The sequence below is a fragment of the Heterodontus francisci genome, chromosome 2, assembly GCF_036365525.1.
Source record: "Heterodontus francisci isolate sHetFra1 chromosome 2, sHetFra1.hap1, whole genome shotgun sequence".
Classification (NCBI taxonomy): Eukaryota; Metazoa; Chordata; class Chondrichthyes; order Heterodontiformes; family Heterodontidae; genus Heterodontus; species Heterodontus francisci.
The window spans coordinates 204,044,884-204,072,156 of NC_090372.1; the positions used below are offsets into that span (position 1 = coordinate 204,044,884).

At 42.1% G+C, this 27,273-nt stretch overlaps 1 protein-coding gene across 1 annotated transcript in view; it reads left to right on the top strand.

Moving 5' to 3' along the window:
• rheb (Ras homolog, mTORC1 binding) overlaps nt 1–27,273 on the top strand; it is a 149,739-nt gene that overhangs the window by 90,898 nt on the left and 31,568 nt on the right. The window contains exon 3 of the mRNA XM_068015097.1: nt 17,899–17,966. Coding sequence (XP_067871198.1) covers nt 17,899–17,966 — 68 coding nt within the window. The remainder of the gene's footprint in view (nt 1–17,898; nt 17,967–27,273) is intronic.

Below are 27,273 nucleotides of genomic sequence, written 5' to 3' on the forward strand. Positions count from 1 at the left end.
TGACCTGAAACGTTAACTCTGCTTCTCTCTCCACTGATGCTACCAGACCTGCTGAGTATTTCTAGCATTTCTTGTTTTTATTCCTACATCCTATGTTCCTATTTTTCATGTTTTTGCTTTCGAATGGGAGCTGTTCAGTATTCTGCCATTAGCACACTCTGGACAGACGCTATGTCTTTTACTACAACTATTAACACGCCTTTTGCCTTTTGTTATATGGCATCTTTGTCATCTAATCTCTCCTGCCCTCTGCCATATCACAGACCTTCCCTTTTGTTCTTGTCCTCCACCAACCTCTTCACTTGCTCAAAACCTATTACATATCTAAGCTTTGCCAGTGCAGATGAAAGGTCATCGACCTGAAACATTAACTCTTTCTCTTTCTCTCCCCCCCCCCCCCCCCCCCCATTGCTGCTAGACCTTCCGTGTATTTCCAGCACTTTGTTTTTATAGGAATGGTTCCAGGGATGGGACGCTTCAGTTAGGTTGGTTGCTTGGAGAACATACGAATTAGGAGCAGGAGTAGGCCACTTGGCCCTTGGAGCCTGCTTCACCATTCAGTAAGTTCATGGCTGAACTGATTATTCCACATTTCCACCTATCCCCGATAACCTTCCACCCCCTTGCTTATCAAGAATCTGTCTACCTCTGCCTTAAAAATATTCAAAGACTCTGCTTTCACCGCCTTTTGAGGAAGAGAATTACGAAGACACGACCCTGGGCGAAAAAATTTCTCCTCATCTGTCTTAAATGGGTGACCCCTTACTTTTAAACAGTGACCCCTAGTCCTAGATTCTTGCACAAGGGGAAACGTCCACCCTGTCAAGACCCCTCAGGACCTTATATGTTTCAATCAAGTTGCCTCTTACTCTTCTAAATTCCAGCGGATACAAGCCTAGCCTGTCCAATCTTCCCTCGTAAGATATTCCAAGTATTAGTCTATTAAACCTTCTCTGAACTGCTTCCAATGCATTTACATCCTTCCTTAAATAAGGAGACCAATATTGTACACAGTACTCCAGATTTGGTCTCACCAATGCCCTGTATAACTAATGCATAACATCCCTACTTTTGTATTCAGTTCACCTCGTGATAAACGATAGCCTTCTATTAGCTTTTCTAATTGCTGGGGTTGTTCTCCTGAGAACAGAGAAGGTTGAGAGGAGATTTGATGGAGGTATTCAAATCATGAGGGTTCTAGAGACAAACTGTTCCTATTGGTGGAAGTGTGGAGCACTAGAGGGCAAAGGTTTAAAGTAATTAGCAGAAGAACCAGACGGATTTCTAGAAGACATTTGACAAGGTGCCACATGAAAGGTTATTGTGCAAAGCAGGAGTTCATGTTGTAGGAGGTAAGATATTAGCATGGATAGAAGATTGTCTAGCTGGCAGAAAACAGAGCATGCATAAATGGGTCCTTTTCTGATTGGCAGGATGTGACGAGTGGAGTCCCGCAGGGGTCTGTGCTGGGGCCTCAATTTTTTACAATTTATGTTAATGACTCCGATGAGGGGAATGATGGCATGGTAGCTAAATTTGCAGATGACACAAAGATAGGTAGGAAAGTTTGTTGTGAAGAGGACTTAAGGAGGTTGCAGACCGTTATAGATAGGTTGAGTGTGTGGGCAAAGATCTGGCAGATGGAGTATGATGTGGGAAAATGTTAAATTGTTCACTTTGGCAGGAAGAATATAAAAGCAGAGTATTACTTAAATGGAGAACGACTGTAAAAATTTTGAAGTGCAGAGGGATCTAGATGTTATAATGCATGAGTCACAAAAAGTTAGTATGCAGATACAGCAAGTAATAAAGAAGAGAAGAATTGAAAATATAAATAAGGACGTTATGCTTCAGTTATGCAGGGCATTGGTGAGACCACATCTCGAATACTGTGTGCAGTTTTGGTCTCCTTATTTAAGGAAGAATGTAAATACATCGGAGGCAGTTCGGAGGAGGTTTACTGGATTGATACTTGGAATAATGGGGTTGTCTTATGAGGGAAGGTTGGACAGACTGGGCTTGTTTTCTCTGGAGTTTAGAAGAATGAGGGGAGACTTGATTGAAGTATGTAAGATCCTGAACAGTCTTGACAAGGTGAATGTGGAGGGGATGTTTCCTCTTGTTGGTGAGTCCAGAACTGGGGGCATTGTTTTAAAATTAGGGGTCACCATTTTAGGACTGAGATAAAGAGAATTTTTTTTCTGAGGGTTGTGCGACTTTGGAATTCTCCTCCTCAGAAGGTGGTGGAGGCGGGGTCATTGAATATTTTTAAGGCGGAGGTAGATAGATTCTTGTTAGGCAAGGGAATCAAAGATTATCGAGGTTAGATGGGACTGTGGAATTTGAGTCAGAAACAGATCAGCCATGATCGTATTGAATGCCGGAGCAGGCACGAGGGGCCGAATGGCTGCCTTCTCCTAATTCGTATGCTCGTATGGACATTAGGGGAAACTTCTTTTTACGCAGTGAATAATTACGCTCTGAAATAGGTGGTGGAGGCAGATTCAATTGTAGCATTCAAAAAGGAATTGGACAAGTATCTGAAAGGAAAAAAATGTGCTGTACTATGGGGAAAGGGTGGGGGAGTGGGACTAGATAAATTGCTCTTGCAGAGATCCAACACAGGCTGAATAGTGTCCTTCCATGACTCTAACCATTCTACGCTTCGTGATCTCACCTCTGGTTTTACTTGTTAAGTTAAATCTGTGTCTTGTGGCTGCTGATCCTTCGGCCACTGTAAACAGTTTCTTTTTTAATCTGTCAGATCCTTTCGTGATTTTGAACACGTCTCTTAAATCTCCCCCTAACCTTCTCGGCTCCAAAGAGAACAACCTGTTTTAAGATCACTTTTCGGTATTGAGGTTAGTTTTTCATTACAAAGATGCCTAATGACATTGCAGCAAAAACAGCTCCTTAACAGAAATGGAACTAGAATATATAACCACTGCTGTGCTGTTCTGTAGCAGTATTATTACCCATTACCATGGTTTAATATTTTTCAACGCCAGTTGTACCGTACAGATTTTGTTATGCAGAGTAGTTTTGACTTCTCTTTAGCTTCACTGTATAGTGTAATTCAGGTGCAAATTTCCACAAGAGTGGAAGACTACTGACTGGGATAATACCATACCATGTAAACTTCACAGTCATCGCTGGCTAACTTAGCTGATATTCAGGTTCAAATGAGTGGAGCTCAGTGCATGTGAAGTAAGCTAAGGGTATTCCATGCTATAATATGGTGTATATTAGGACATGGAATGCCTTACTGGAAACAAAGAAGGAAGCAGAATTTTTTAAATGGGGAAATTGATTAATTTTTGAAATGTAAAATCTGAAATAGCAGGAGACGAGGTTCATTGAATAACTCAATGTTGGAGAAGGCATAAGGACTGAATAGCCGCCTTTTTGTGCTGTAAAATTTTATGCTGCATACATATAGCTCATTTCCCCTGGCTAAAAAGTGATATAAAACCACCTGTGTAACTCTGATCTGTGGGTCCTTCATCAGTCTAAATTTCTATTGTTCTCAGGCTAGTGATTGTATAACAATGTTCTTTCAGTACTTTTGATTTCGAACTTAAGGACTATGTCCCACATCTATACGTTTCCTAATGGTTAATAAATTTGACTATTCTATCCATACATCGGAATAGTTCCACATTCAATGTCCTAAATTACCTGATCCCATAGGATGACAATAGGGGTCTGCAATTGGCCCCATTTCACCTGGGTTGGAGAGTAGTCAGCCACAAATCCTGCTCTTGATTGCTATCTGCACTTAAAAGTAGGTCCCAGCTGGAAAGTGGAAGTGAATGGGCTACAACTGAGAGCAGGAGAGGGCTCTGATCTGATGTCTCCCTGAATGGAAAAGTCTGCTTATCTCTTTGTTAAAGGTCATGCATGAGTAATTCCCATTTGGATGAGGTGTCAGTGGAGTTGTATCTTAGGCATTCACTGCCTTTTATAGGGAGGAGAAGAAAAGCATCTTATTTTTAAATTTTATGTGGCATTACAAAGAAAGTTTATATGTAGGTGGTGGCAACAGGTATAACTAATTGTAAAATTAACTTTTACAGTCACTGATCTGCATGGCTAGATGGCATGATGAATGTTAATTAGCCTTATCTGGTTAAACTATTTTGTTTAAATCCAAGGCAAGGTATGGACTGGGCTAAATAAACATTTAACACTAAGCAGAAAAATATTTACCACCTGTTTTGTAAAATTGACACTGTATTATCCACTGCACTCTGGAGACAGGAGAGGTGAATGCAGGAACAGGTGAGCCTTTAAGTGACTAGATGTGAGTCAAGGTTTCGACAGCAATTGGAATGCGGCAGTTCTGTGGCGAGAAGTTGGATCAGCAAAGTGATAGATGGTGCAGAAGGCAGGTCCTCAGGAATGAAGAGCTTTACGAGAGGAGGGGAAGTTGGGAGAAAAGTTAGTGAGCAAGCATTTGGGGAGGGGAGGAGATAACTATGGATCTTCAAAATAAATTTTAAAAAAATCTTTGAGTACTTATACATTTGTGGGGGACTAAATTTATGCATTTCTTGGAGGATTTTTCACCCCCAAGATGATTTCAGAGGATAGAGTTTCAGCTATACTGCCACTTTGTCTTGATTCTTAACATTCTCGCTGGGAGATTTTCTGGTGCTGTGGGGAGGGTTTAAACTGAATTGTCTGGGGGTTGGGAACCTAAGAGGGAGCTCAGATTGGAGGGAAGCAAAACTGTTAACAGGAAGTAGGAAGTGAAATTAGAAGGCAGACGAGACAAAGGCAAGCATCAAATAGGATCAGAATGAGGAATAGTGTTAAGACAAAGTTAAGGGCATTCTAAACAATGCACGCAGCATTCGCAATAAGGCAGATGATTTGAAGGCACAATGGAGGTAAACGGGTATGATTTAATTGCCATCATGGAGACGTGGTTACAGGGTGACCAGGACTGGGAACTGAAATATTCAAGGATATTCGTCATTTAGGAGGGATAGGTGGAGGAGAAAAGAAGGTGGAGTAGCGCTGTTGAGGGACGAGATCAGTACATTAGTGAGAGAGGATCGAAGGAGCAAGATGTAGAATCGGTTTGGGTTGAGCTAAGAAACAGCAAGGGGCAGCAAATATTGGTGGGAGTTGTTTATCGGCCACCAAACAATAGTAATGTTGGGCACGGTATGAATCATGAAATTAGAGCTGCATGTAGCGTGGGCAATAAAGTAATAATGGGCCACTTCATTAGCACTAATGTCGTGGAGGATGAATTCCTGGAGATGGGTTTCTGGAGCAGTATGTTGAGAAACCAACTAGGAATCAGGCTCTTTTAGATTTAGTATTAAATATTGAGAAAGGGCTAATTAATAACCTTGCTGTAAAGGAGCCATTAGGAAATAGTGACCACAGTATGATAGAATTCTGCATTAAGTTTGAAAGAGATGTAGTTAGTAAACAAAATTAGAGCACATGGGATTGGGTTAATATACTGCAATGGATTGAGAATTGGTTAACAGACAGAAAGCAAAGAGTAGGAATAAATTGGTCATTCTTAGGATGGCAGGCTGTTACTCGTGCGGTATCGCAAGGGTCAGTGCTTGGGCCACAGCTGTTCACAATCTATATAAATGATTTGGATATGGGAACCAATTATAATATTTCCAAATTTGCAGATGACCCAGAACTAGGAGGAAATGTAAGTTGAGGATGCAAGGAGGCTTAAAGGGGATTTGGACAGGCTAAGTAAATGGGCAAGAACATGGCAGATGGATTAAAATGTGAATAAGTGTGAAGTGATCCACTTTGGTAGAAAACATAGAAAGGCAGAATGTTTCTTAAATGGTGAGAGGTTGGGAAGTGTTGATGTCTCAAGAGACCTGGGTGTCCTAGTTCATGAGTCACTAAAAGCTGGTATGCAGGTGCAGCAAGCAGTTAAGAAGGCGAGTGGTATGTTGGCCTTCATTGCAAGGGGATTTGAGTACAGGAGTAAAAATGTATTGTTGCAATTGTATAGAACCTTGATGAGACTGCACTGGGGGTATTGTGTACAGTTTTGGTCTCCTTATCTAAGGAAGGCTATATTTATAGGGAGCGCAATGGAGGTTCACCAGACTAATCCCTAAAATGACGGGATTGTCTTTTGAAGAGAGATTGCAGAACTAAGCCTGTATTCTCAAGAGTTTCGAAGAATGAGGGGTGATCTCATTGAAACTTATAAAATTCTTACAGGGCATGACGGGGTAGATGTGGATAGGATGCTTCATCTGACTGGTGAGTCTAGAACAAGGGGACACAGTCTCAGAATAAGGGGCAGACCATTTAAGACTGAGATGAGGAGGAATTTCTTTACTCAAAGGGTGGTGAATCTATGAAATTCTGTACCCCAGAGTGCTTTGAAAGCTCAATCATTGAGCATGTTCTGGACAGAAATCACGATGTCTGGATACTAATGACATCAAAGGATATGGGGATAGTGGGGAAAAATGGCGTTGATAATCAGACATGGTCTGTTTGAATGGTGGAGCAGGCTCAACGGGCCAAATGGCCGCCTCCTATTTCCTATGAACAAGAGTAATAGACTGTGTAGTTTAAAAACAAATGTCATTGTAAAAAATCAAAAATGTAAAGATGCTAGATGAACAGGGAGGCTTTTAAAATATTGAAGACTCTCAGAAAAAAGTATTATGATTCAAGTTTCCTTACAATTCTTCTATGTTTGCTGCAGAAGACTTCCAAATGGGAATTGAATATAGACTTGAGAAGGAAAATTTTTCTGCGAAAGACCAAGGTAGTGGGACTAATTAGATAGCTCTTACAGAACCAGCGCAAGCACGATAGATCAAATGGCTGCCTCCTGTTCTGTTTGATTCTGTGAAAGACAGTTTCCATAAACAAAGCAGAGCTATGAACCACGATTTTCACTAAGATTTTCACTATTACAGGTACAATGAAAGGGACAGAATGCCAGAGGCTGAGCTGCCTGATAATGTGTTTGTCTACTTCAAATGACTGTAAAGACAACATTGTAACAGCATTATGTTCAGGCTAAAATACTGTCTGACTTATTTACAAAAGCTGAAACTTGCAGAATCAGAAACCGCAAGACACTGAAAATACAGACAATTGGAAAACCATAAGGATGAATCAGTCCACAAAAGTTTAAAGTGTGTACTTGGAGTGTATTTCTTATGTAGTCTGATAACCTGCAAGAATTTTTGCAGGAAACTGTTACGTTTAGACTTGCCAGTATGTGGGTGAGGCATTATTCCTATCCAACATATCAGGATTCCGAAAATGCAGACTGAGTCAAACAAAAATATTTAATGCTAAAAGTGAAAAACTATCACGGTACCTTTTATGACAGTAGAAGCTTTCCATGTCACAGATGTTAATTTTGAGACAGTAACTATATTCCTCTCTGGCTGACCTATCAATTCAGACTTGTCTACTTTCCTCTGTCTGCAAGTAGGTTCTGAGTATAGACAATGCCGCCAATACACAACAGCAGCAATTCTCATTGATGATGGATGAATTAGGGCTATTTTGTTTGGTAGCTGAATTGTGCTACTTTCTCACCAAAGGTCAAAGATGTGTAAGTTTTATTTCCTAGCTAAGCCCACTTCAAATTCTCATTTATTTTTTGTATAGTCATTTTTTAAATTACTGAAAATTTCCTTTGACTCCATTAAGGCTACTTTCACAGGAATTTTTTTATTGTTTGTGTTGAACATTTCAAAAGGAATTTTCTGTTCTATTTTGTGAATCCGTTAGTAAAAATAGGGTGGCAAATCACCATGTGCATCCCTGCAATAATTTATCTTCAACTTTCAATCAGCTAAAACTGCAAAGTGTTGTCTAAAATTGATATTTCAGATTCCTGGTGAAATCTGTTCAATTATATTCTTTCCTTTTACGCTTTCAAAAGTTGATCTCAGTGTGCCTATGTACAGTTATCATTTCTTAAAAATTAGAACCATTTGGTTTTCTGAATCTTAAAACATTCGGTCATGAAAGGGTTAATTCTGCAGCAGGTTCCAAAGTACAGTGAATGTGATGTAGAAACGTGAAGATAAAAATTGTTGATTGCTTACTATGCAATTCGAGCTCAGGTGCTATTTTTAGCACTGACAGATTGTAAAATAAACTCGTGCGTAGCATGCTGTGCTATCCTTGTCTGTGGGTCAGTTGCTGATGCTGTTGGAATTGTAATGAAGTTAGAAAGGCACTTTTGCATCGAGCATTTTCTTTCCCTTTATTTTTTCATGCTATTGCAGCATTTATCAATAGACGTTCATACGTAGTTACTTCCTAACAAAGGATGTTTTGATGTTGCATAAGTATTTGGTATGGGCACAATTTGTTACACACCAAGAAGCACTGATAGTTGGAAACAACATTGAATAGGAAGTATATTTATGTTTTGTATTCTTTGTCAAGACTCTCCAATTGTTATGTGAATTCATTAATTTTATATTGAAGGAATGTGGTTGGCTGCAAATATGCATATTCTGTCGCCATCAGCAGAAACCCATAGTATAAAAGCCTGGCATTGTAGCAGTTGATAGCATCATAGACATGTGGAAATATCGGTTTGATTCTGACTGTTTCTTTGAATAAAGTAAATGCATATTTCCACATATTTGCATAGCCCAGTGATGCATGGAGATTGTTCTTCTGGGAAGAACATAAAAGTCCAGTGAGTATTAAAGCACAAATGAGAGTTTCTGCAATGACTCTCCCCGTTGTCTTGATTTATTTTGCTCAGTAAAAGTGGTTTCAGCCTGAGAGCTAACCATTTGGCATTAAAGCTTTCAGGAGCACATGTTTCGTGATCATCTTCAGTGAACACAGATACTAATGATTAGCTACCCTGCTACATTTAGATAGTTTGGAAGATTTATCAGATTATGTTTGTATTTTAACTTGGTTTTCCAGAATAACTGGCACTGTTTACTTAATAAATGCTGGATCAGTTGAAGACATAACAGGAATATCCATATTATACCTATTATAGATTAGCCATTAAGATTGAATATCTGAAGAAATGGAGATTGAATAGATATACATTTGATCTGAGAAAATATACTGCCTTTGAAGGGAAAGTTGAATTCAGGACAAGATTGGCAATGTTGCGACAATTATGAATTATACGTACCTGTTTGTAATTTTCTCATCAATTTCTTTCTGCTCTCTAAAAGCATTTGACCATCTGAAACATTGCAAAACCATTGCTCTTGCACGTGTTGCATCAAGTTCAGCTATAGAACAATCAGTAACTCGTGTCCGCCTTATTCCAGGTTAGCAACTACTTTTGTTGGAGCGGTAAATATATCAAATAGTCTAAAACTTCAGGAGTCTGAGTGTCCCAGATGATGGAATGGACCTGTTTTTCATAAGGCCCATGCTGAAGATGTGCATAATGTGTCAGAAATGTGTTACTTTTTTAGACTCCATCAAAACTAAAGATTCTGTGAGTTTTAGCTCCACAAAGCACTTGTCTTGTAGGATTGACCTCATTGTGCTTCGTTTGAGTATGGAGTGTAGCTTCCAGTGTGTCTATTGTTAATGTATGTTCTGCCATTTCTTGGGCTCCAGGGTGGGCCCCTGCAGGATTGTGCTAGAGTCATGTTCTGCTTTCTGTGGCTTGATGCCAGGATATTTGTGGTCCTTGAGTTTGCAGTGTTGGCATATACTGCTGAGAAGACTGCTACTTTCATTGGAGTGGATGTTTCTTCTTGCTAATTCCTTGTTGCATCACATTGTAGGGCCTGGGCATACTTCTGCGTGCAAATTCAAATGGATGCTGTTTACAAAGGAGGCCCAGAAGATCTATTATGTCATCAAGAAGTGTGTGCTATACAAGTTACATCACTTATAGATTAGGTATTTGGGGCATTCTTCAGTAGATACATTGCTATGCTTGGCCGTTTTGATGTATCTTGATGTTTCAATGTTTTATTCCATTGTATTTTCAATAATTGGGTTATACACGAAAAGGTTTGAAGGCCTATGAGTAAAATCTAGATTTAAAAACTACACAGAATTCAGGAAAAAGTCTGATGCCAATGAATTGGGGAAGTGTGAAAACTCAGCTGATTCTATGGATCAGTTGTCTGGCACACATTTTATTTCCTGCCTGCCACACACAGGTTCTGTTCATTATTTGTCTGTTGCTGCATCACCAAAAGACTCGAGCTGAGACTATTGTGATCTTCAGTTATTTTTAAAACTGGAGCAGCAGTCATGACTTTGGCAGATTTTTTATGGGGGTATTTATTTATTTATTTAGAGATACAGCACTGAAACAGGCCCTTCAGCCCACCGAGTCTGTGCCGACCAAGAACCACCCATTTATATTAACCCTCCAATAATCCATATTCCCTACCACCTACCTACACTAGGGGCAATTTACAATGGCCAATTTACCTATCAACCTGCAAGTCTTTGGCGGTGGGAGGAAACCGGAGCACCCGGCGAAAACCCACGCTGTCACATTGCAGGGTAGATGCCAGTGTTGTTGCTGTACTGGAACAGCTTGGCTAGGGGCGCAGTTAGTTCTGGAGGACAAGTCTTCAGTATTATTGCCAGAATGTTGTCAGGGCCCATAACCTTTGCAATATCCAGTGCCTTCAGCTGTTCCTTGATATCATGTCGAGTGAATCGAATTGGCAGAACTGGCATCTATGATGCTGGGGACCTCAGGAAGAGGCAGAGATGGATCATCCACTCAGCACTTCTGGCTGAAGATGGATGCAAATGTTTCCACTTTGTCTTTTGCACTGATGTGCTGGGCTCCCCCTTCGTTAAGGATGGGGATATTTGCAGAGCTGCCTCCTCCTGTCAGTTGTTTAATTGTCCACCATTCACCACTGGATGTGTCAGGACTGCAGAGCTTAGATCTGATCTGTTGGTTGTGGGATTGCTTAACTCTGTCTATCACACGTGCTTCTGTTGTTTTGCATGCATGTATAGCTTCACCAGGTTGACACCTCATTTTTAGGTATGCCTGGTGCTACTCCTGGCATGCCCTCCTGCACTTCATGGAACCAGGGTTGATCCCCCAGCTTGATAGTAATCGTAGAGTGGGGGATATGCCAGTTCATGAGCTTACAGATGGTGGTTTAATACAATTCTGTTGCTGATGGCCCACAGTGCCTCGCGGATGCCCAGTTTTGAGTTGCTTGCTCTGTTGGAAATCTATTCCATTTAGCATGGTGGTAGTGCCACACAACACGATGGGTAGTATTCTTAATGTGAAGATGGGACTTTGCCTGTTAAACCAGTCTGTTCACAACCTCAGTGTCAGATTTAGCCCTGTGATGAGCTTCTGATCTCATATTTGCGCCATCACTAAGGCCACCTACTTCCACCTCTAACATTGCCCGACTTCATCCCTGTCTCAGCTTGTGCTGAAACCCTCATTCAAGCCTTTGTCACCTCTAGACTTGACTATTCAAATGCACTTGTGGCTGGTCACGCACATTCTATCCTACGGAAGCTTGAGGTCATCCAAAACTCTGTTGTCCGTGTCTTAACTAACACCAAAGTTCTGTTAACTTATCAACCCTGTGCTCGCTGACCTGGATTGGTTCCTGATCAAGCAATGTCCTAATTGTTAAAATTTTCATCCTTGTTTTCAAATCCCACCATGGCCTTGTTTCATCCTATCTGTGTAATCTCCTACAGCCCCACAACCCTTGGAGATCTCTGCGATCCTCTAATTCTGGCTTCTTCAGCATCCCTGATTTTAATCTCTCCGCCATTGGTGGCCACGCCATCAGTCTACACCTCTCTGTGTCTCTAACTCATTTACCTCCTTTAAGGCTCTGCTTAAAACCCACCTCCTTGAGCAAACTTTTAGTCATCTGCCCTAATATCTCCTTTTGTGGCTTGCTGTCGTATTTTGCTTTTATAATGTTCCTATGAAGAGCCTTGGGACATTTTATTATGTTAAAGCACTGCATAAATATACATTGTTACTGGCTATGGGCACTGGCCCCAAAGGAATCTATTTGACAGTGACTGACAGATGTCAGACAATGAAAAATAATTTCTGTAAAAATGCAGGTAATAAAAATCATGTGATGGAGCAAAAAAATTTCTGGGGAGGGCATGAGAAATGTATGCCTTAAAAACAATGGTTAAGGTAGATGGAATGCTGAGGAAATACTTTTAATAGTATATTCCCAACATTGACTTATTTTGCAAAGAAAAGTTATGCTGAGACATAGATTTAGTAACTCCTCCAATGGAACGTCCATTATTCCACAGATGTACTTGAGCTGTTTGAATGACGTTTATTAGGATGTATTATATCGGATGCTGCAGTGCATGCTTGGCCAACGCTAATTTTTCCTCAGTTCGAGACTCCTGAATTTGCTTCCATGTTTGTCTAAAGCGGTCTCCTGTCTGAACAACGTACACACCTCCCCCTAAAGCCTATTGCTGGGTCCACGAGTCTGTTCTTCGAGCTGACATGGTATGTGTTTGAGAAAGATATTAAGTGAAGATATTGGTTATTCAAACAACTTCATTGCTCTTTTAACTACAAGTACATTTTACTGAATATCAGTACCTTTTTTTTTAAATATTGGGGTAAATTTCCTCAGAGCTTCTCCTACTCCTGCTGTAATTTTGAAAGTGCAGCAGAATCCCCTTTTACGCTTGTAAATGGGGTTCCCGCTGAACTTCTGCAGATGCTGTGGCAGCTGAGTGGGAGCAGTGAAAAGGAAATTCACCCCAAATTATCTCTGGTCAGAAAGTGAGTGTATTTTATTTAGACAACCTTTTCAGTTAGAATACTACGGTAAGCCAACAAAATGAATCCTGCAGGACTACATTTATCGTAATCACAGCTGCATGTAACAAGGTTCCTTCTAACCTCTCCACAGTAGGTGCTCCGCCCAGGTTGAATTGTTTGCTTCGAACTTTGAGCGGAAATGTATGATCATGGGTTTAATCAGCACCCGGTTTGAATAAGAAATTTGTCGCAATGCTCACTCTCCTTGCAACCTGCTTTGTGAGGATGGGGAAAGGATGAGAACAAATGGCAGGGAGAGCCTGATTGTAACCAGGATTTTGGAAAACTGTTTTCTGTGAAACTAAAGAGCAGTTGTATCAATATGTAACAGATATTCCCTTCTGACAGTTCATTTTTTTAATTCACTGCAAGTGGAGGTGGCAGATTTTTTTAGCTGAATGCATTGTAGACATAATGCTGAAAACGTTAATGATTTATTTGAAGCACATTTAAATAACTATCATGCTCTTTTTTGTGAAAGGATCAGTCTTTAATCATCACAGTAATACTAGACAGTGGTAGTTCCATATAATGGGTAAGAAGTAGAAAGGGCACAGGATTAATCATATTCTCCAGATTATCACCCTGTGGAACCTGTAGTAAACTCACATGACTGCCTGCCTTTCAGCTTGGAATAATATTGCAGAAACATTTTCTCCCATGAAATGGAGACTAGGTGCCAACTATTTTTCTATTTGATGTGAAAACAGTTAAGCTATAACAGATGTACAGTAGATTTAATGTGAAAAACGTGGAGTATAGACTATTGAACAGAACAGTATAGTTGGTTTGCAAAGATGTTTTATTTTAGATCAATTTTTATTTGATAAGTAGCTTTGAAAATTGTACATGGTCGTGATACCACCGATATCGACTTTAAATTCCAGTTGCAACCTTTACTTCATTCAAATTCTTTATTAATGGGCAATTAGAATCTAGTCGGGACACAAATATATTTATTGCTTTTGTCTTTAAATGTCAGGAATCTTGCACACCACCAGCAACACAGTATCATTTGCAGAAAGAAGAACTGCATTTTTTTTTCAGAACCCTCTGAGACTCTCTCTTGTGATTCCTTTGGACACGTGATGAGAGATTCTAATAGGATGGATGACTGAGAGAAACCTTGCCTCCCTCTTCGTGTGAGAAATCAGTTCACTGAGTTTCTCATCTGCCCGTACATAGATCTTGCATCTGGAATGTCCATCCTGGAGAAAATCCATGTATTCTCACAGCTTCCAGCTTATTGAGAGGCACATGAGGCTGAAATCTTTTTGAAAATCTGTCTAGCGACACTTTCCCTTTTGTACAGCAGCTTTAATGGAAGGAAAATCCCAAGGCATCTTACAAAAGGCTAATGGAAAATTCGTTGCCCAACCAAGGAAGAAGAAATTCGGAGGAGTGTCTAAAAGCTTGGTTGAAGTGAAGCCTTTTGGAGAAGATTTTAAAGAAATGGGTGGAGTTAGTAAGGGAATGAAAATGATCCTTATTGAGCACAACAATGTCATAGAGTCATAGTTATACAGCACAGAAACAGGCCCTTCGGCCCATCGTATCTGTGCCGGCCATCAAGCACCTAACTCTTTTAGTCCCATTTTCCAGTACTTGGCCCGTAACCTTGTATGCTATGGCGTTTGAAGTGCTCGTCTAAATACTTCTTAAATGTTGTGAGGATTCCTGCCTCTACCACCCCTTCAGGCAGTGTATTCCAGATTCCAACCACCCTCTGGGTGAAAAATTTTTTCCTCAAATCCCCTTTAAACCTCCTGCCCCTTAACTTAAATCTATGCCCCCTGGTTATTGACCCCTCCGCTCAGGGAAAAAGGTCTCTTCCTATCGAACCTAACAATGCCCCTCATAATTTTGGATACTTCAATCATGTCCCCCCCCCCCCTCATCCTTCTCTGTTCTAAGGAAAACAACCCTAGCCTTTTAAGTCTCTCTTCATAGCTGAAATGCTCAGCCCTGTGCACCCTCTCCAGTGCAAATACATCCTTCCTATAGTGTGGTTCCCAGAAATGTACACAGTACTCCAGCTGTGGCCTAACTAGCGTTTTATACAGCTCCATCATAACCTCCCTGCTCTTATATTCTGTGCCTCGGCTAATAAAGGCAAGTATCCCATATGCCTTCCTAACAACCTTATCTACCTGTGTGCTGCTGCCTTCAGTAATCTATGGACAAGTACACCAAGGTCCCTCTGACCTTCTGTATTTCCTAGGGTCCTACCATCCATTGTATATTCCCTTGCCTTGTTAGTCCTCCCAAAATGCATCACCTCGCACTTCTCGGGATTAAATTCCATTTGCCACAGCTCCGCTCATCTTACCAGTCCATCTATATCGTCCTGTAATATAAGACTTTCCTCCTCACTATTTACGACACCACCAATTTTCGTGTCATCTGCTAACTTACTTATCATACCTCCTATATTCATGTCTAACTCATTAATGTACATAACAAACAGCAAGGGTCCCAGCACCGATCCCTGTGGAACACCACTGGTCACAGGCTCCCACTCGCAAAAACAACCCTTGACCATTACCCTCTGCCTCCTGCCACTAAGCCAATTTTAAATCCAATTTGCCAAATTGCCCTGGATCCCATGGGCTCTTAACTTCTCAACCAATCTCCCATGCGGGACCTTATCAAAAGCCTTACTGAAGTCCTGAGAAGAAATATACCTGCTCCTTTTTGATTACTCAGTGTGCCTTCAGAGCTGCAACAGCCAAAAAGCTACCTTAATTTGCTGCAGTAGTATGTTTTGGTCTCACTAAAAGACACTTTTTGTTCAAGAAACCACACATCATTCTGGAAAAATTGAATTGAATTCTGTTTATCAGACTCAAGGGCAGCTCCAAGGCAAGCAGGCATTTCTGGCACAGTTCTCCAGGGTCACCGCTGCTTCCTCCTCTTCCTGTTTCCTCCTCCTCATGCAGATTTTAGTTTGGTTGGCATTAGCTGGGCAGTGCTGTGTGGTGCATGGTTCATTAATGCCGCCTACCTGCACAGCACATTTTGCCAGCTTTTCCACCCGCTATGCAGATGGTTCTTTGCTGTGGGAACAAGCAAGAGCTTGTAACACAATTGGTATTGACCAGATGTAGCACATAAACTTGAAGTTCTGAGGTGGTTTGATAAATTTTGTAATTGATACTTTTCTCACTTCTAATTTTTAATGTTTTTTATTTCATTGCACTCTTGAATTATGTATACCTAATAGCTGCGTCAATATCAAACTTGCGTGTTTTGAACCTTCATTTTAGAACTTGCATTAGCTGCATCTATTAATACTAGAGTAATTCTTAGATGGCTTGGGTCCAAGATACCTTGGCTCTGTGGTAGCACTAATGCCTCTTCCTTCAAAAAGTTAATTCAAACCCCACTGCAGAATTTTGAGCATAGTTTATAGTACTAAGGGAGCGCAGTACTTTAGGAGGTGCTGTCTTTCAGATGAAACGTCACAGACGGTAAAAAAAGGAAATGGTATGTTGGCCTTCATAGCGAGAGGATTCGAGTGCAGGAACAGGGATGTCTTGCTGCAATTATACAGGGCCTTGCTGAAGCCACACCTGGAATATTGTGTGCAGTTTTGGTCACCTTATCTGAGGAAGGATGTTCTTGTTATAGAGGGAGTGCAGCGAAGGTTTACCAGACTGATTCCTGGGATGGCGGGATTGACGTATGAGGAGAGATTGAGTCGGTTAGGATTATATTCGCTGGAGTTCAGAAGAGTGAGGGGGGATCTCATAGAAACCTATAAAATTCTAACAGGACTTGACAGGGTAGATGCAGGAAGGATGTTCCCGATGATGGAGGAGTCCAGAACCAGGGGTCATAGTCTAAGGGTGCGGGGTAAACCTTTCAGGACTGAGATGAGGAGAAATTTCTTCACCCAGAGAGTGGTGAGCCTGTGGAATTCGCTACCACTGAAAGCAGTTGAGGCCAAAACATTGTATGTTTTCAAGAAGGAGTTAGATATAGCTCTTGGGTCCAAAGGGATCAAAGGGTATGGGGCGAAAGCAGGAACAGGTTACTGAATTGGATGATCAGCCATGATCATAATGAATGGTGGAGCAGGCTCGAAGGGCAGAATGGCCTACTCCTGCTCCTATTTTCTATGTTTCTAGATGAACATAGAGGATCTTGTGCCACATTTGGAAGAGGAGCTGGGGCATTTGATGATCTGGCCTAGGTTTATCCCTTCAGATATCCATTAAAACAGATTATCTGATTATTTATCCCATTGCTGCATGTGGGACCTAGTCACCTGCAAATTATGCAGCAATCTGATTGTCAATTTGATTCGTTCCAGCCAACTAGCTCAGTGCTCTTTAGCTGTTGAGTTTTCTTGTATGATAGCAGTGATTCTCCATCAAAAGTACTTGATTGGCTGTGAAAAGCTTTGGGATGTCCTGAGGCCATGTAATTCTCTATATAAATGCAAATTTTTAAAAAAAATCATAATCAGAGTTTGATGTGTTAAAATTTAGTGAACTAGATAAGTTTTTAAAGAGACAGATTGCTGGAATACTCATATTGAGAGTGTCATGATCCCTTTTGAACACGCTGATAACTCGTCAATTGGTTTCATGTGCCAGACAATGGAAAAAGTTTTACAAGATGTGTGAAATACTTCAGAGTGCTTCTTTATCTTTATTTTGAGCTAAAATTTACATAATATGGGTTCAGTTAACAGTTTGCCAGCTCAGAGCTTTTGCTCAGTGTTGACAGTGTTTCATGGCCATGAACAATCGTTGACTGTCACCATAGAGTCTTCTAAGAATGTGTTCTGTTCCAATTGAGATTCTGAAAGTTTCTAAATATTGTTGAATTGGAATAGTCTTAATGTCTCCACTGTTTTTCAGAAACTTTTGAGTGAAATTTCAAAAATTAAGCTTCTATGCAATAATGTAATGAAACCTGGCATTTGAAAAAATGTAACATTGTCCTGTGATAGTCTAAGTAAATTGCGTTTTGGGATACCTTTAAGTAAATCTTTTAAGAAGACTTTGTCTTTCCTCAACATAGTTTATTATGCATAGATTCCTTTGTTTTCTAGGACACGACTAGATTTAACATGGTACCTTTTTCTTGTCTTCTTTCAGCATTTACTAAATTGATCACAGTGAATGGCCAAGATTACCACCTGCAGCTTGTGGACACAGCTGGACAGGTAAGGGTCAGAGAGAGGTTTTAGACAAGTGTTCTAACCTGATTCATTCAATGCAGTGCAACTTTAGACTGCATTGTGGTAGAGGATTGTAAAACAGACCTGCTCCTTGGCTATAGGGTTAGTGAATTGTTAAGTTATTGGCGAGCCTAAATCAGAGTATCTGCAGTGCTCACCATACTGAGCAGAAAAATACAGCAACTAAGATAAATTACGTGGCGATCTGCCAGTATTATTTTTCCAATGATCTGACTGTCAAGTTGATTCATTCTAGCCAACTAGCTCAATGCTGTCTACTGTTGCCAGGAGATAGCTGCAATCAGATACAATTATACAACGTCACGGCATCTTAAACACTTTAATAGTTCCTGTTCTCTTTCTCTTTCTCCTTCCCCCACCACGCCCACTCCAAGAAAGAATAGAGAAAATAATTTTTCTTTAAATGGCTACTACCTGTATCTCCATTTATTCAACCAGTAGATACTGTAAGATGTGAACCATCATCCATCGGAGGTGCGGGTGTTGGGGGTGGGGGGGGGGGGGGGGGAGGGAGGGAGTGGGCAAGCTGCCTTTTAAAATGTTCTGTTCATTTAATTCCACCCTTTGCTGTATAAATAAAGCCCTGAACTCTTTAAGTCACCTTCAGGTTTTTTCCTTCACAAATCACAGCTCTTTGCTGTTCTCCCAAAATAAGAGTTTGTTTTTCCTTTCTCTTCACATTTTTTCATTCCTCAGTTTATTCACCATATCCTTATCAACATTGCAATCTCCATGTCTCGTTTTCTGTAACTAACGGGAAGCCTTTTTTCCTTTAGTCAAAAATGAAACTTGGCCTGAGGTACTGGAAGTCTATTCCATGTCCACACATCACTAGTATCATTGCTTTTCACATTTTGTGTTGTTGGCAGAGGTTTCAGTATAGTGGAATTGTTTACATCTTTCAGTTGTCCTATTGCATTACAGTTTATTTGGGCCTTTCTGCCAAAGGTCACCCATCGGGGAGAGGTGAAATATCCTTGTTTGATTGCAGTGACCTTCAGTGCCAATTTCTAGCTGCAGCATTGTATCTGTACAGGCCATCAATTCCTTGGGAGAGTGAGAATTTAGTCTGTGTTTCTTTCCTTCCTCTTCTGCCAGATGCAGTTGAATGAAATGACTATCATCCTTTTGACATGGTAATTATCATGAAAGAATCAGTTCTTTAAGCATAAATAAAAACAAGAAATGCTGGAAATACTCAGGTCTGGCAGCATCTGTGGAGAGAGAAGCAGAGTTAACATTTCAGGTCAGTGACCCTTCTTCGGAACTGGCAAGTATTAGAAATGTCAAAGGTTATAAGCAAGTGAAGCGGGGGTGGGGCAAGAGATAACAAAGGAGAAGGTGTAGATTGGACAAGGCCACATAGCTGACCAAAAGGTCATGGAGCAAAGGCAGACAATATGTTAATGTAACATTAATGTAACATATTGTTTGCCTTTGCTCCATGACCTTTTGGTCAGCTATGTGGCCTGGTCCAATCTGCACCTTCTCCTTTGTTATCTCTTGCCCCACCCCCACCTCACTTGTTTATAATCTGTGACTTTTCTAATATTTGTCAGTTCCGAAGAAGGGTCACTGACCCGAAACGTTAACTGTGCTTCACTCTCCACAGATGCTGCCAGACCTGCTGAGTATTTCCAGCATTTCTTGTTTTTATTTCAGATTTCCAGCGTCTGCAGTATTTTGCTTTTATTTCAGTTCTTGAAGCATCTGGCTTGTCTTGAGGGTCAAATCTGGCATCGGCCGGAGTTTTTTTTTTGCTTGGTGGCAAAGCTCTTCCAGATCAACTTAGAGGAGCTAGTTTCAGCAGCTGATGGTAAGACATTACTAGCAGCTGGATTAGACCCTGCTAAATGCTAGCATACTATTCGCTGGGATCACAAGCACCTGTTTGATCGACTTGCACGTCATAGTTACAGTTTTGTCCTATCTGCAGAACTTCTGAGCACCTTAATTTATTACTCAGCAAACTAATGTCGGCCACTCAAGCCATTGGTTCATGTGAGCTTAGGATCCTTTTGATTCAAACAGCTGCCAAAGCTATCATATGATGTGCACACTAAGGGTCAGTGAACTTGCAGGGATAGATTCCTTGTACTTTACACGGCACCCTGCAATATTTCTTTGGCTGCACCTCACTTTCCTATTTAAGATTGTTTCTGAGACCTAATGTTCCTCATCCTTTTTCCACTGAAAGTATTGTGCCAGAAACCAATATTTCTTGTAATTTTCTTGTGGAGTGCATGGGCGGTTTAGTGAAGTGCAAAAAACCCCTTTAAATCTTTGGCTGCATTTGCTGACAATGCAACCACTAGGTGGCGCAGTACCGACACATGCGCAAATCCAGCCTCATGGATTGAAACATCACTGTCTGCAATGTTACAGGCAGCTGCCAGTAATAAAGAAGCACTGCTCAATTTGATACAAAAATAGAGAATTGAACAATTGAACCCAAACTCCCTCACCCTCAATGGCCGTGATCACTGCCTCCACCCTCTTTCCCCCCCCCCCCCCCCCCCAAAGTAACCTGCTCCCTCTCGCAATCGTTGCTTCTGTTCCCTGCTCCCTCCTGCGATCACCTTTATAGCCACTCCATCCCGCTGTTCGCTCCCGTGCCTGTTTGCTTGCTGCTCTGCCCCGCCACTCGCTCCCCACCTCCCTGCCCAGAGAAGTGGGGTGGGGGTCGAGCGGGGTGGTAGCGGTGAACAGGCGGGAGCAGGGAAGAGAAACGACAATTGAGGTGCCTAATGCAGAAGGAAGCGGAGTACTGTTGGAGTGGATGGAAGCGCTGATCGTGGCTGACGGGTGAAGCTACCACCGGATGTCATTATGTGGTGACGTTAACACGTGCCTGCGCAGACCCATACTGCCAAGCAGGCAAATGTTTGGATGCACTTATGATGTCGGCGATCGCTCTGCACATACTCTGCATTGTCAGGAAATACTCCGTAAATCTTTTTGTGTGGACGCGCACGTGCAGTAACATAAAGGAGCAAGTTGTCTTCATGCGGCAAGGATGGACCCACCGTAGAACTTCTAAGCAGTTTTATCATACAGTGCTGCTTTTTCGGCCAACATACAAATGATTCATCTTGAGCTGTTTGAGGCAGTAATATTGTTTTTATTCAGCACAGTTGTTTTGATTTGCTGGCTGAAGATGACAAGTATATTGGTGTGCAGTGTTCCAATATTGTTAATTGAATGTCCATCACAAAAATTCTGCAGTTCTTTGGTTTGCTACATTGGTGAAGTTAAGCAAATGAAGATAGATTATCATTGCTCTTCCTTATTCTCTACCTTATGTCAGCCTTTTGTACCTTCTAGGATAAGAAATTGAGGATGTCATGTAGCAAATATTCTATAGGGAAGGGTGAAATATCTGTAAGCCTGGAAAGGAAAGTGCTTGTAAAACAAGAGTTTATTAAAAAGAAGTGACTCTTGGTGACTAGCTGGTAAAATAGTACTGCATTGTGAAGAAATATCTTCAAGCAAAGAATAAAGAAGATCATAATGCTGAAAATAGAGACATTTTGTCAAAGCTTTTCGTCTTGCATTCATCAGGACAGTTTGCAAGAATAACAATGTAAGGGAAACAACAAATTTATAATTTGAGGAGAGTGCTAATTGGTTGACAGGCGGACTCTGGTGGAGGCGTTGCCATGGAGAATGCACCAGTTTATGGTGACTGACAGTTAACTGCCAAGTTTTGTTTGAAATTTAAACCAGGCAGCTTGACTCTGGTCAAGACATTGCCCTGAGGAATGAACCAGCGAATGCTGTCACTTATTTTGTTTAGCTGAAACAGGCGCAATGTGTGTACATATTCTTTGTCTGTAAAGAACAGGGCCCTGTGTATTAATATATGTAGCTTCCAGTACCCGCAAATGCGCCACACTGCGAGCCTGACTGACAATATTAAATTGGTTGTCAGCATAATTCTTAGCACACTGAGGATTATTTAGCAAATGTTGTCCAATTGCGAATCACATCTAATGTTGGACACTGTGTTTTGAGTTTTGCAAGCATGGGCTGGTTGGGTATGGGCTGTACCTTGCCTGTTGCGAACAGCGGAAGGGACATGTTGTTTGATACGATCTGCCAGTCTTTGGGACGTGCGGCCTATATACCTAGCATCACACTGGCATTGAAATTCATATATCACATTACACATTTGTGTGATAGGCAGGATGTCTTTTTGGCTTGACGGCAACATCCTGTTAGTGGCGAACACCACACGCGTTGCTACTGCATAGTAACAGCATGAAACAGCTAGCTTCACCTGTTGCTCAAATTTTTGGGATACATTACCCTTTGGGCCGAAAATGATTGCCTTATGCCCATTTATAAGTTTGTGCGATATACAGCGAGAGATAATCTGATCAGAGTAGCCATTGTCATGCAGGAAGCCTTTGATTCACCCTATTTCAGCATCAAGCTTGCATGGTGAGCAAATGGCTTGGGGCCTATTTACGAGGTTGTCGATAAGGCCAGTGTTATATCGCGTGAAACTGTATATTTCAGATATGTAGATACTTTTGCTATATTGGAATCCGCAGCTGCATGTACTATAATTTCCTTACATGTCTTAATGGACTCCATCCTGTACTCAAATTGACCTTTGAAATGGAGCAGTTAAATGAGCTCCCTTTCCTTGACGTACTAGTTGAGAAATCTGCTAAGGGGTTTTCTACCACGGTCTACTGCAAACCTACCTTCACTGGTCAGTACACGCGTTGGGATTCTTACAGTTCCGCATGTTACAAGATTCGCAAGAACACCAATGTAAAGGAAAGCAACAAATTGATACTGTATGAGAGAGTGCTGATTGGTTGGCAAATGGACTCTGGTAGAGGCATTGCCATGGAGAGTGCATCAGTTTAAGGTGACTGACGGTTAACTGCCAAGCTTTGTTCTTTGCTTTCTTTAACTCGAACAATGACATAATCCAAAAGATGCCAGTGCTTTGATCTAGGATGCCTCCATGTGGTTTTGTATTTGTCCTTCTGGCGGAAGAGGTTGTTTGTAATAATGAGGCCATGCTGAGTACACTTTGTCTGCAGGAAGACACCATTTGCATTGGATTTCCCCAGCCTGTTTTTCCCAGTAGTTCCTCTCCAAACATTTGAGTCATGGTCAACACTGGCATTAAATTCCCCCAGAAGGATGATCTCTTTTGGGATGGCAATGAGGACTTCAAGGTCAGAGTAGACGTTTCCTTAACATCTTCATCGGAGTCGAGGGTCGGGGCATAAGCACTGATGACGTTAGCATATTGATTATGACTGAGCTGCAGGTGAAGTATTAGGATTGTGGGAGTTCTGGCAGTGCATTCAAGGTCCTATTCCGGATGGCAAAACCAACACCATGGACACAAGGGTCGCTGTCGGCCATTCCTTTCCAATAGAACGTGCATCCCCCTAGTTGTTCTTTCAGCTGCCCCTCCCCAGGAAGGTGGGTCTCACTGAGGGCGGCGATATCAATTTTGGAGTCTTGATAGCTCACGTGATACTATTGCAGTAGTTCTTTCCGGACAATCACTCTTCAAATTATCCATCAGTATTCTAACATTCAAAGTTGCAAAATTTAAAGTTTTCTTTCTTTGACCACGAAGATGTGATCCTGCAGGGTGTGGTTCCCCAGCCAGGAGAAGGTGGGACAGCCTATTTCTAGTCACCTTTTCTAGCCTCTCCCCATTTGGGGTGAGCAGAAGGTACCTGAAGAGGACTGCTTAGTCATGGATACTGCTGCCCAAAGACACCTCTGTCCCAACACAGGTGTTCAGTGACCTTCATCTGTTGCCTATGTGCAGATTCTTGACTAGGGCCTCCCAGATTCACAGCTCTATCCCCGTTGCCAATTCTCCATCGCTACAGAGCTTGGCAAATCGACCCTGGTAGAAGCCTGCACGTGACTTTGTTTAATGTGGGGCCTTGGGGCGCTGTAATTGTCCACATGATCTTGACTGGTGGTCAGATTTCAGTGACGTATCGAACTATGATGACTGGGACCACCTTGCCACTGTAGCCGCCTTCTGCCTTCGCAGCCAATGAGGCGTACAGTCGTCCTTCACCTGTTCCACTGTTGAGGACTTTTTGGATTGCACTTTGGCACCTACCCCTGAATTTGCCGGCATGGTGGCCCTACCAGGGGCAAGGAGCTCCCGACGGCATTGTCGGAGTGCACAATCCTCTCTACCACGTCAAGGTGGCGATTCGCGGAGGGCTTCTGTAATACGTACATGCTGACTGCTGTATGCCAGCACCCTTGACTCCACAACTACCATTATGATGTGGACAGCTTGTCTGGCATCAAGCACTTGATGAGCCAGAATGTTTTGTAACATAATATCTTTAAGGTTGATGCCATAACACAGGAACTAGCAGCAGTGATAGTCCATTTGGCTTATTGAGCTTGCTCTGCCATTTGATAAGATCATGGCTGGACTTCTACCCAACTCTACTTTCCCGCCTTATCCCCATATCTCTTGACTCCCTTCGTGCTCAAAAATCTACCAGTCTCTCACTTGAATATACTCATCGACTGAGCATCCACAGCCCTCTGGGATAGAGGAATGCAAAGATTCACAACCCTCTGAGTAAAGAAATTTTTCCTCAGTCCTAAATAGCCGACCCCTAGTTCCAGACTCTGCAGCAAGGGGAGCTAGCCTCTCAGCATCTGTACTGTCAAGCCCTCTTTAAAAAAAAAAAAATGCCTTTCAATGAGATTGTTCCCCATTCCTCTGAATACCAGAGAATAAAGGCCCATTCTATTCAATCTTGCATACAACATCTCCTTCCAAAAACTTTGCATTCTATCCAGCGATTTAATGTTTTTCCCATCTGGATGCTGAACCTAAGTACGCCATTTGACCCTCACCAAAGTTGAACTGAAAATCCTATCCCTTATCCAACGTCGAGTCACTTGAAAAGCACGATACTTTCTTTACACCACTCCTGCACCATCAATGTTAATCTGCTTAATTTACTCCGCCCCTAATTTCTTTTGATAAAAGCAAAATACTACGAATGCTGGAAATCTGAAATAAAAACAAAGTGCTGGAAATACTGAGCAGGTCTGGCAGCATCTGTGAAGAGAGAAGTAGAGTTAACATTTTAGGTCTGTGACCTTTCATCAGCACTGGCAAAGGTTAGAAGTGTAAAGTGGGGGTGAGGGGGAAAGAGAGGTGTGTGATGGGGCAGAGGGCCAAAGAGATTAACTGACAAGGAGGTCATGGAACGAAAGGCAAAGCATTAGTGCAACGAGAGTGTTAGTGACAAAATAATGAACAGCCCTAGCCAAAAGCACAAACATGAAAACTCCAGTTTAAGGCAAACACGTTTTTTAAAAAAATGAAATAAAATAAAATAATAAAAATGGGCTAGTCATGCTCTGAAAATATTGAACTCAATGTTCAATCTGGAAGGCTGTAGAGTGCCTAATCGGAAAATGAGGTGCTGCCGGAACTCCCAAACCCATGACACTTCACCTACAGCTCAGCAGTAATCAGTATGTTTTGATGTTCACTGGAACACTGCAGCAGGCCAAGGACAGAAATGTGGGCATGAGAGCAGTGGGGTGTGTTGAAATGGCAAGCAACCGGAAGCTCGAGGTCATGCTTTCGGATTGAGCAGAGGTGTTCCACAAAGCGGTCGCCCAATCTTTGGTCTCCCCAATATAGAGAAGATCACATTGTGAGCAGCGAATGCAGTATACTAAATTGAAAGAAGTACAAGTAAATTGCTGCTTCATCTGGAAGGAGTGTTTGTGGCCTTGGATAGTGAGGAGAGAGGAAGTAAAAGGGCAGGTATTGCACCTGTTACGATTGCATGGGAAGGTGCCGTGGGAAGGGAACAAGGTGTTGGGGATAATGGAGGAGTGGACCAAGCTGTCGCAGAGGGAACGATCCCTTCGGAATGCTGACGGGAGGGTAAGATGCGTTCGGCAGTGGAATCACGCTGGAGATGTTGGAAATGGCAGAGGATGATCCTTTGGATGTATAGGCTGTTGGGTTGGAAAGTGAGGACAAGGGGAACCCTGTCGTGATGCCGGAGGGAGGGAAAGGGGTGAGGGCAGAAGTATGGGAAATGGGCCAGACACGGTTGAGGGCTCTGTCAATCACAGTGCTGGGGTATCCTCAGTTGAGAAAAAAGGAAGATATATCCAAAGCGCTGTCATGGGAGGTTGCATCATCAGAACACGTGTCGGAGATGGAGAAATTGGGAGAATGAAATGAGTCCTTACAGGAAGCAGGGTGTCAGGAAGTGTATTCAAGGTAGCTGTGAGAGTCGGTGGGCTTATGGTGAATATTAGTGGACAATCTATTCCCAGAGTTGGAGACAGAGAAGTCGAGGAAGGGAAGTGTCAGAGATGGACCATGTGAAGGTGAGAGCAGGGTGGAAATTGGAAGCAAAGTTAATGACCTTTTTCCAGTTCGGGTCGAGAGCTGGAAATGGCACCGATAGTCATCAATGTACCGGAAAAGGAGTTGGGGGGAGGGGTGGGTGGGTAGCACGGGGTGCCTGAGTAGGACTGGAACAAGGAATGTTCAACATATCCCACAAAAAGACAGGCATAACTAGAACCCATGCTGGTACCCATAGCAACACCTTTTATTTGGAAGAAGTGAGTGGAGTTGAAGGAGAAGTTGTTCAATGTGAGAACACGTTCAGCCAGGCAGTGGAGGGTGGTGGTGGATGGGGACTAGTTGGGCCTCTGTTCAAGGAAGAAGTGGAGAGCCCTCAAACTGTCCTGGGGGTGGTGTCGAGAGATTTGACGTCCTTGGTAAAGAGGAGGTGGTGAGGGCCAGGAAATGGAAGTTGTCAAAATGACATCGTGTCAGAAGAGTCACGGATGTAGGTGGGAAGAGACTGGACCAAAGGAGAAAAGATAGAGTCAAGGTAGGAAGAAATAAGTTCAGTGGGGCAGGAACAGACTGAAATGATGGGTCTACCAGGACAGTCCTGTTTGTGGATTTTGGGAAGGAGGTAGAAACGGGCTGACTGGCGTTGTGGGACTATGCAGATTAAGTTTGCAGATGACACCAAAATTGGTGGTATAGTGGACAGTGAAGAAAGTTGTCTAAGGTTACAACAGGATATAGATCAACTGGGAAAGTGGGCAAGGGAGTGGCAAATGGAATTTAACGCAGGCAAGTGTGAAGTGATGCATTATGGGAAGTTAAACAAGGGCAGGACATATACAGTGAATGGCAGGGCCCTGGGGAGTGTTGTTGAACAGAGACACCTTGGGGTGCAAGTACATAGTTCCCTGA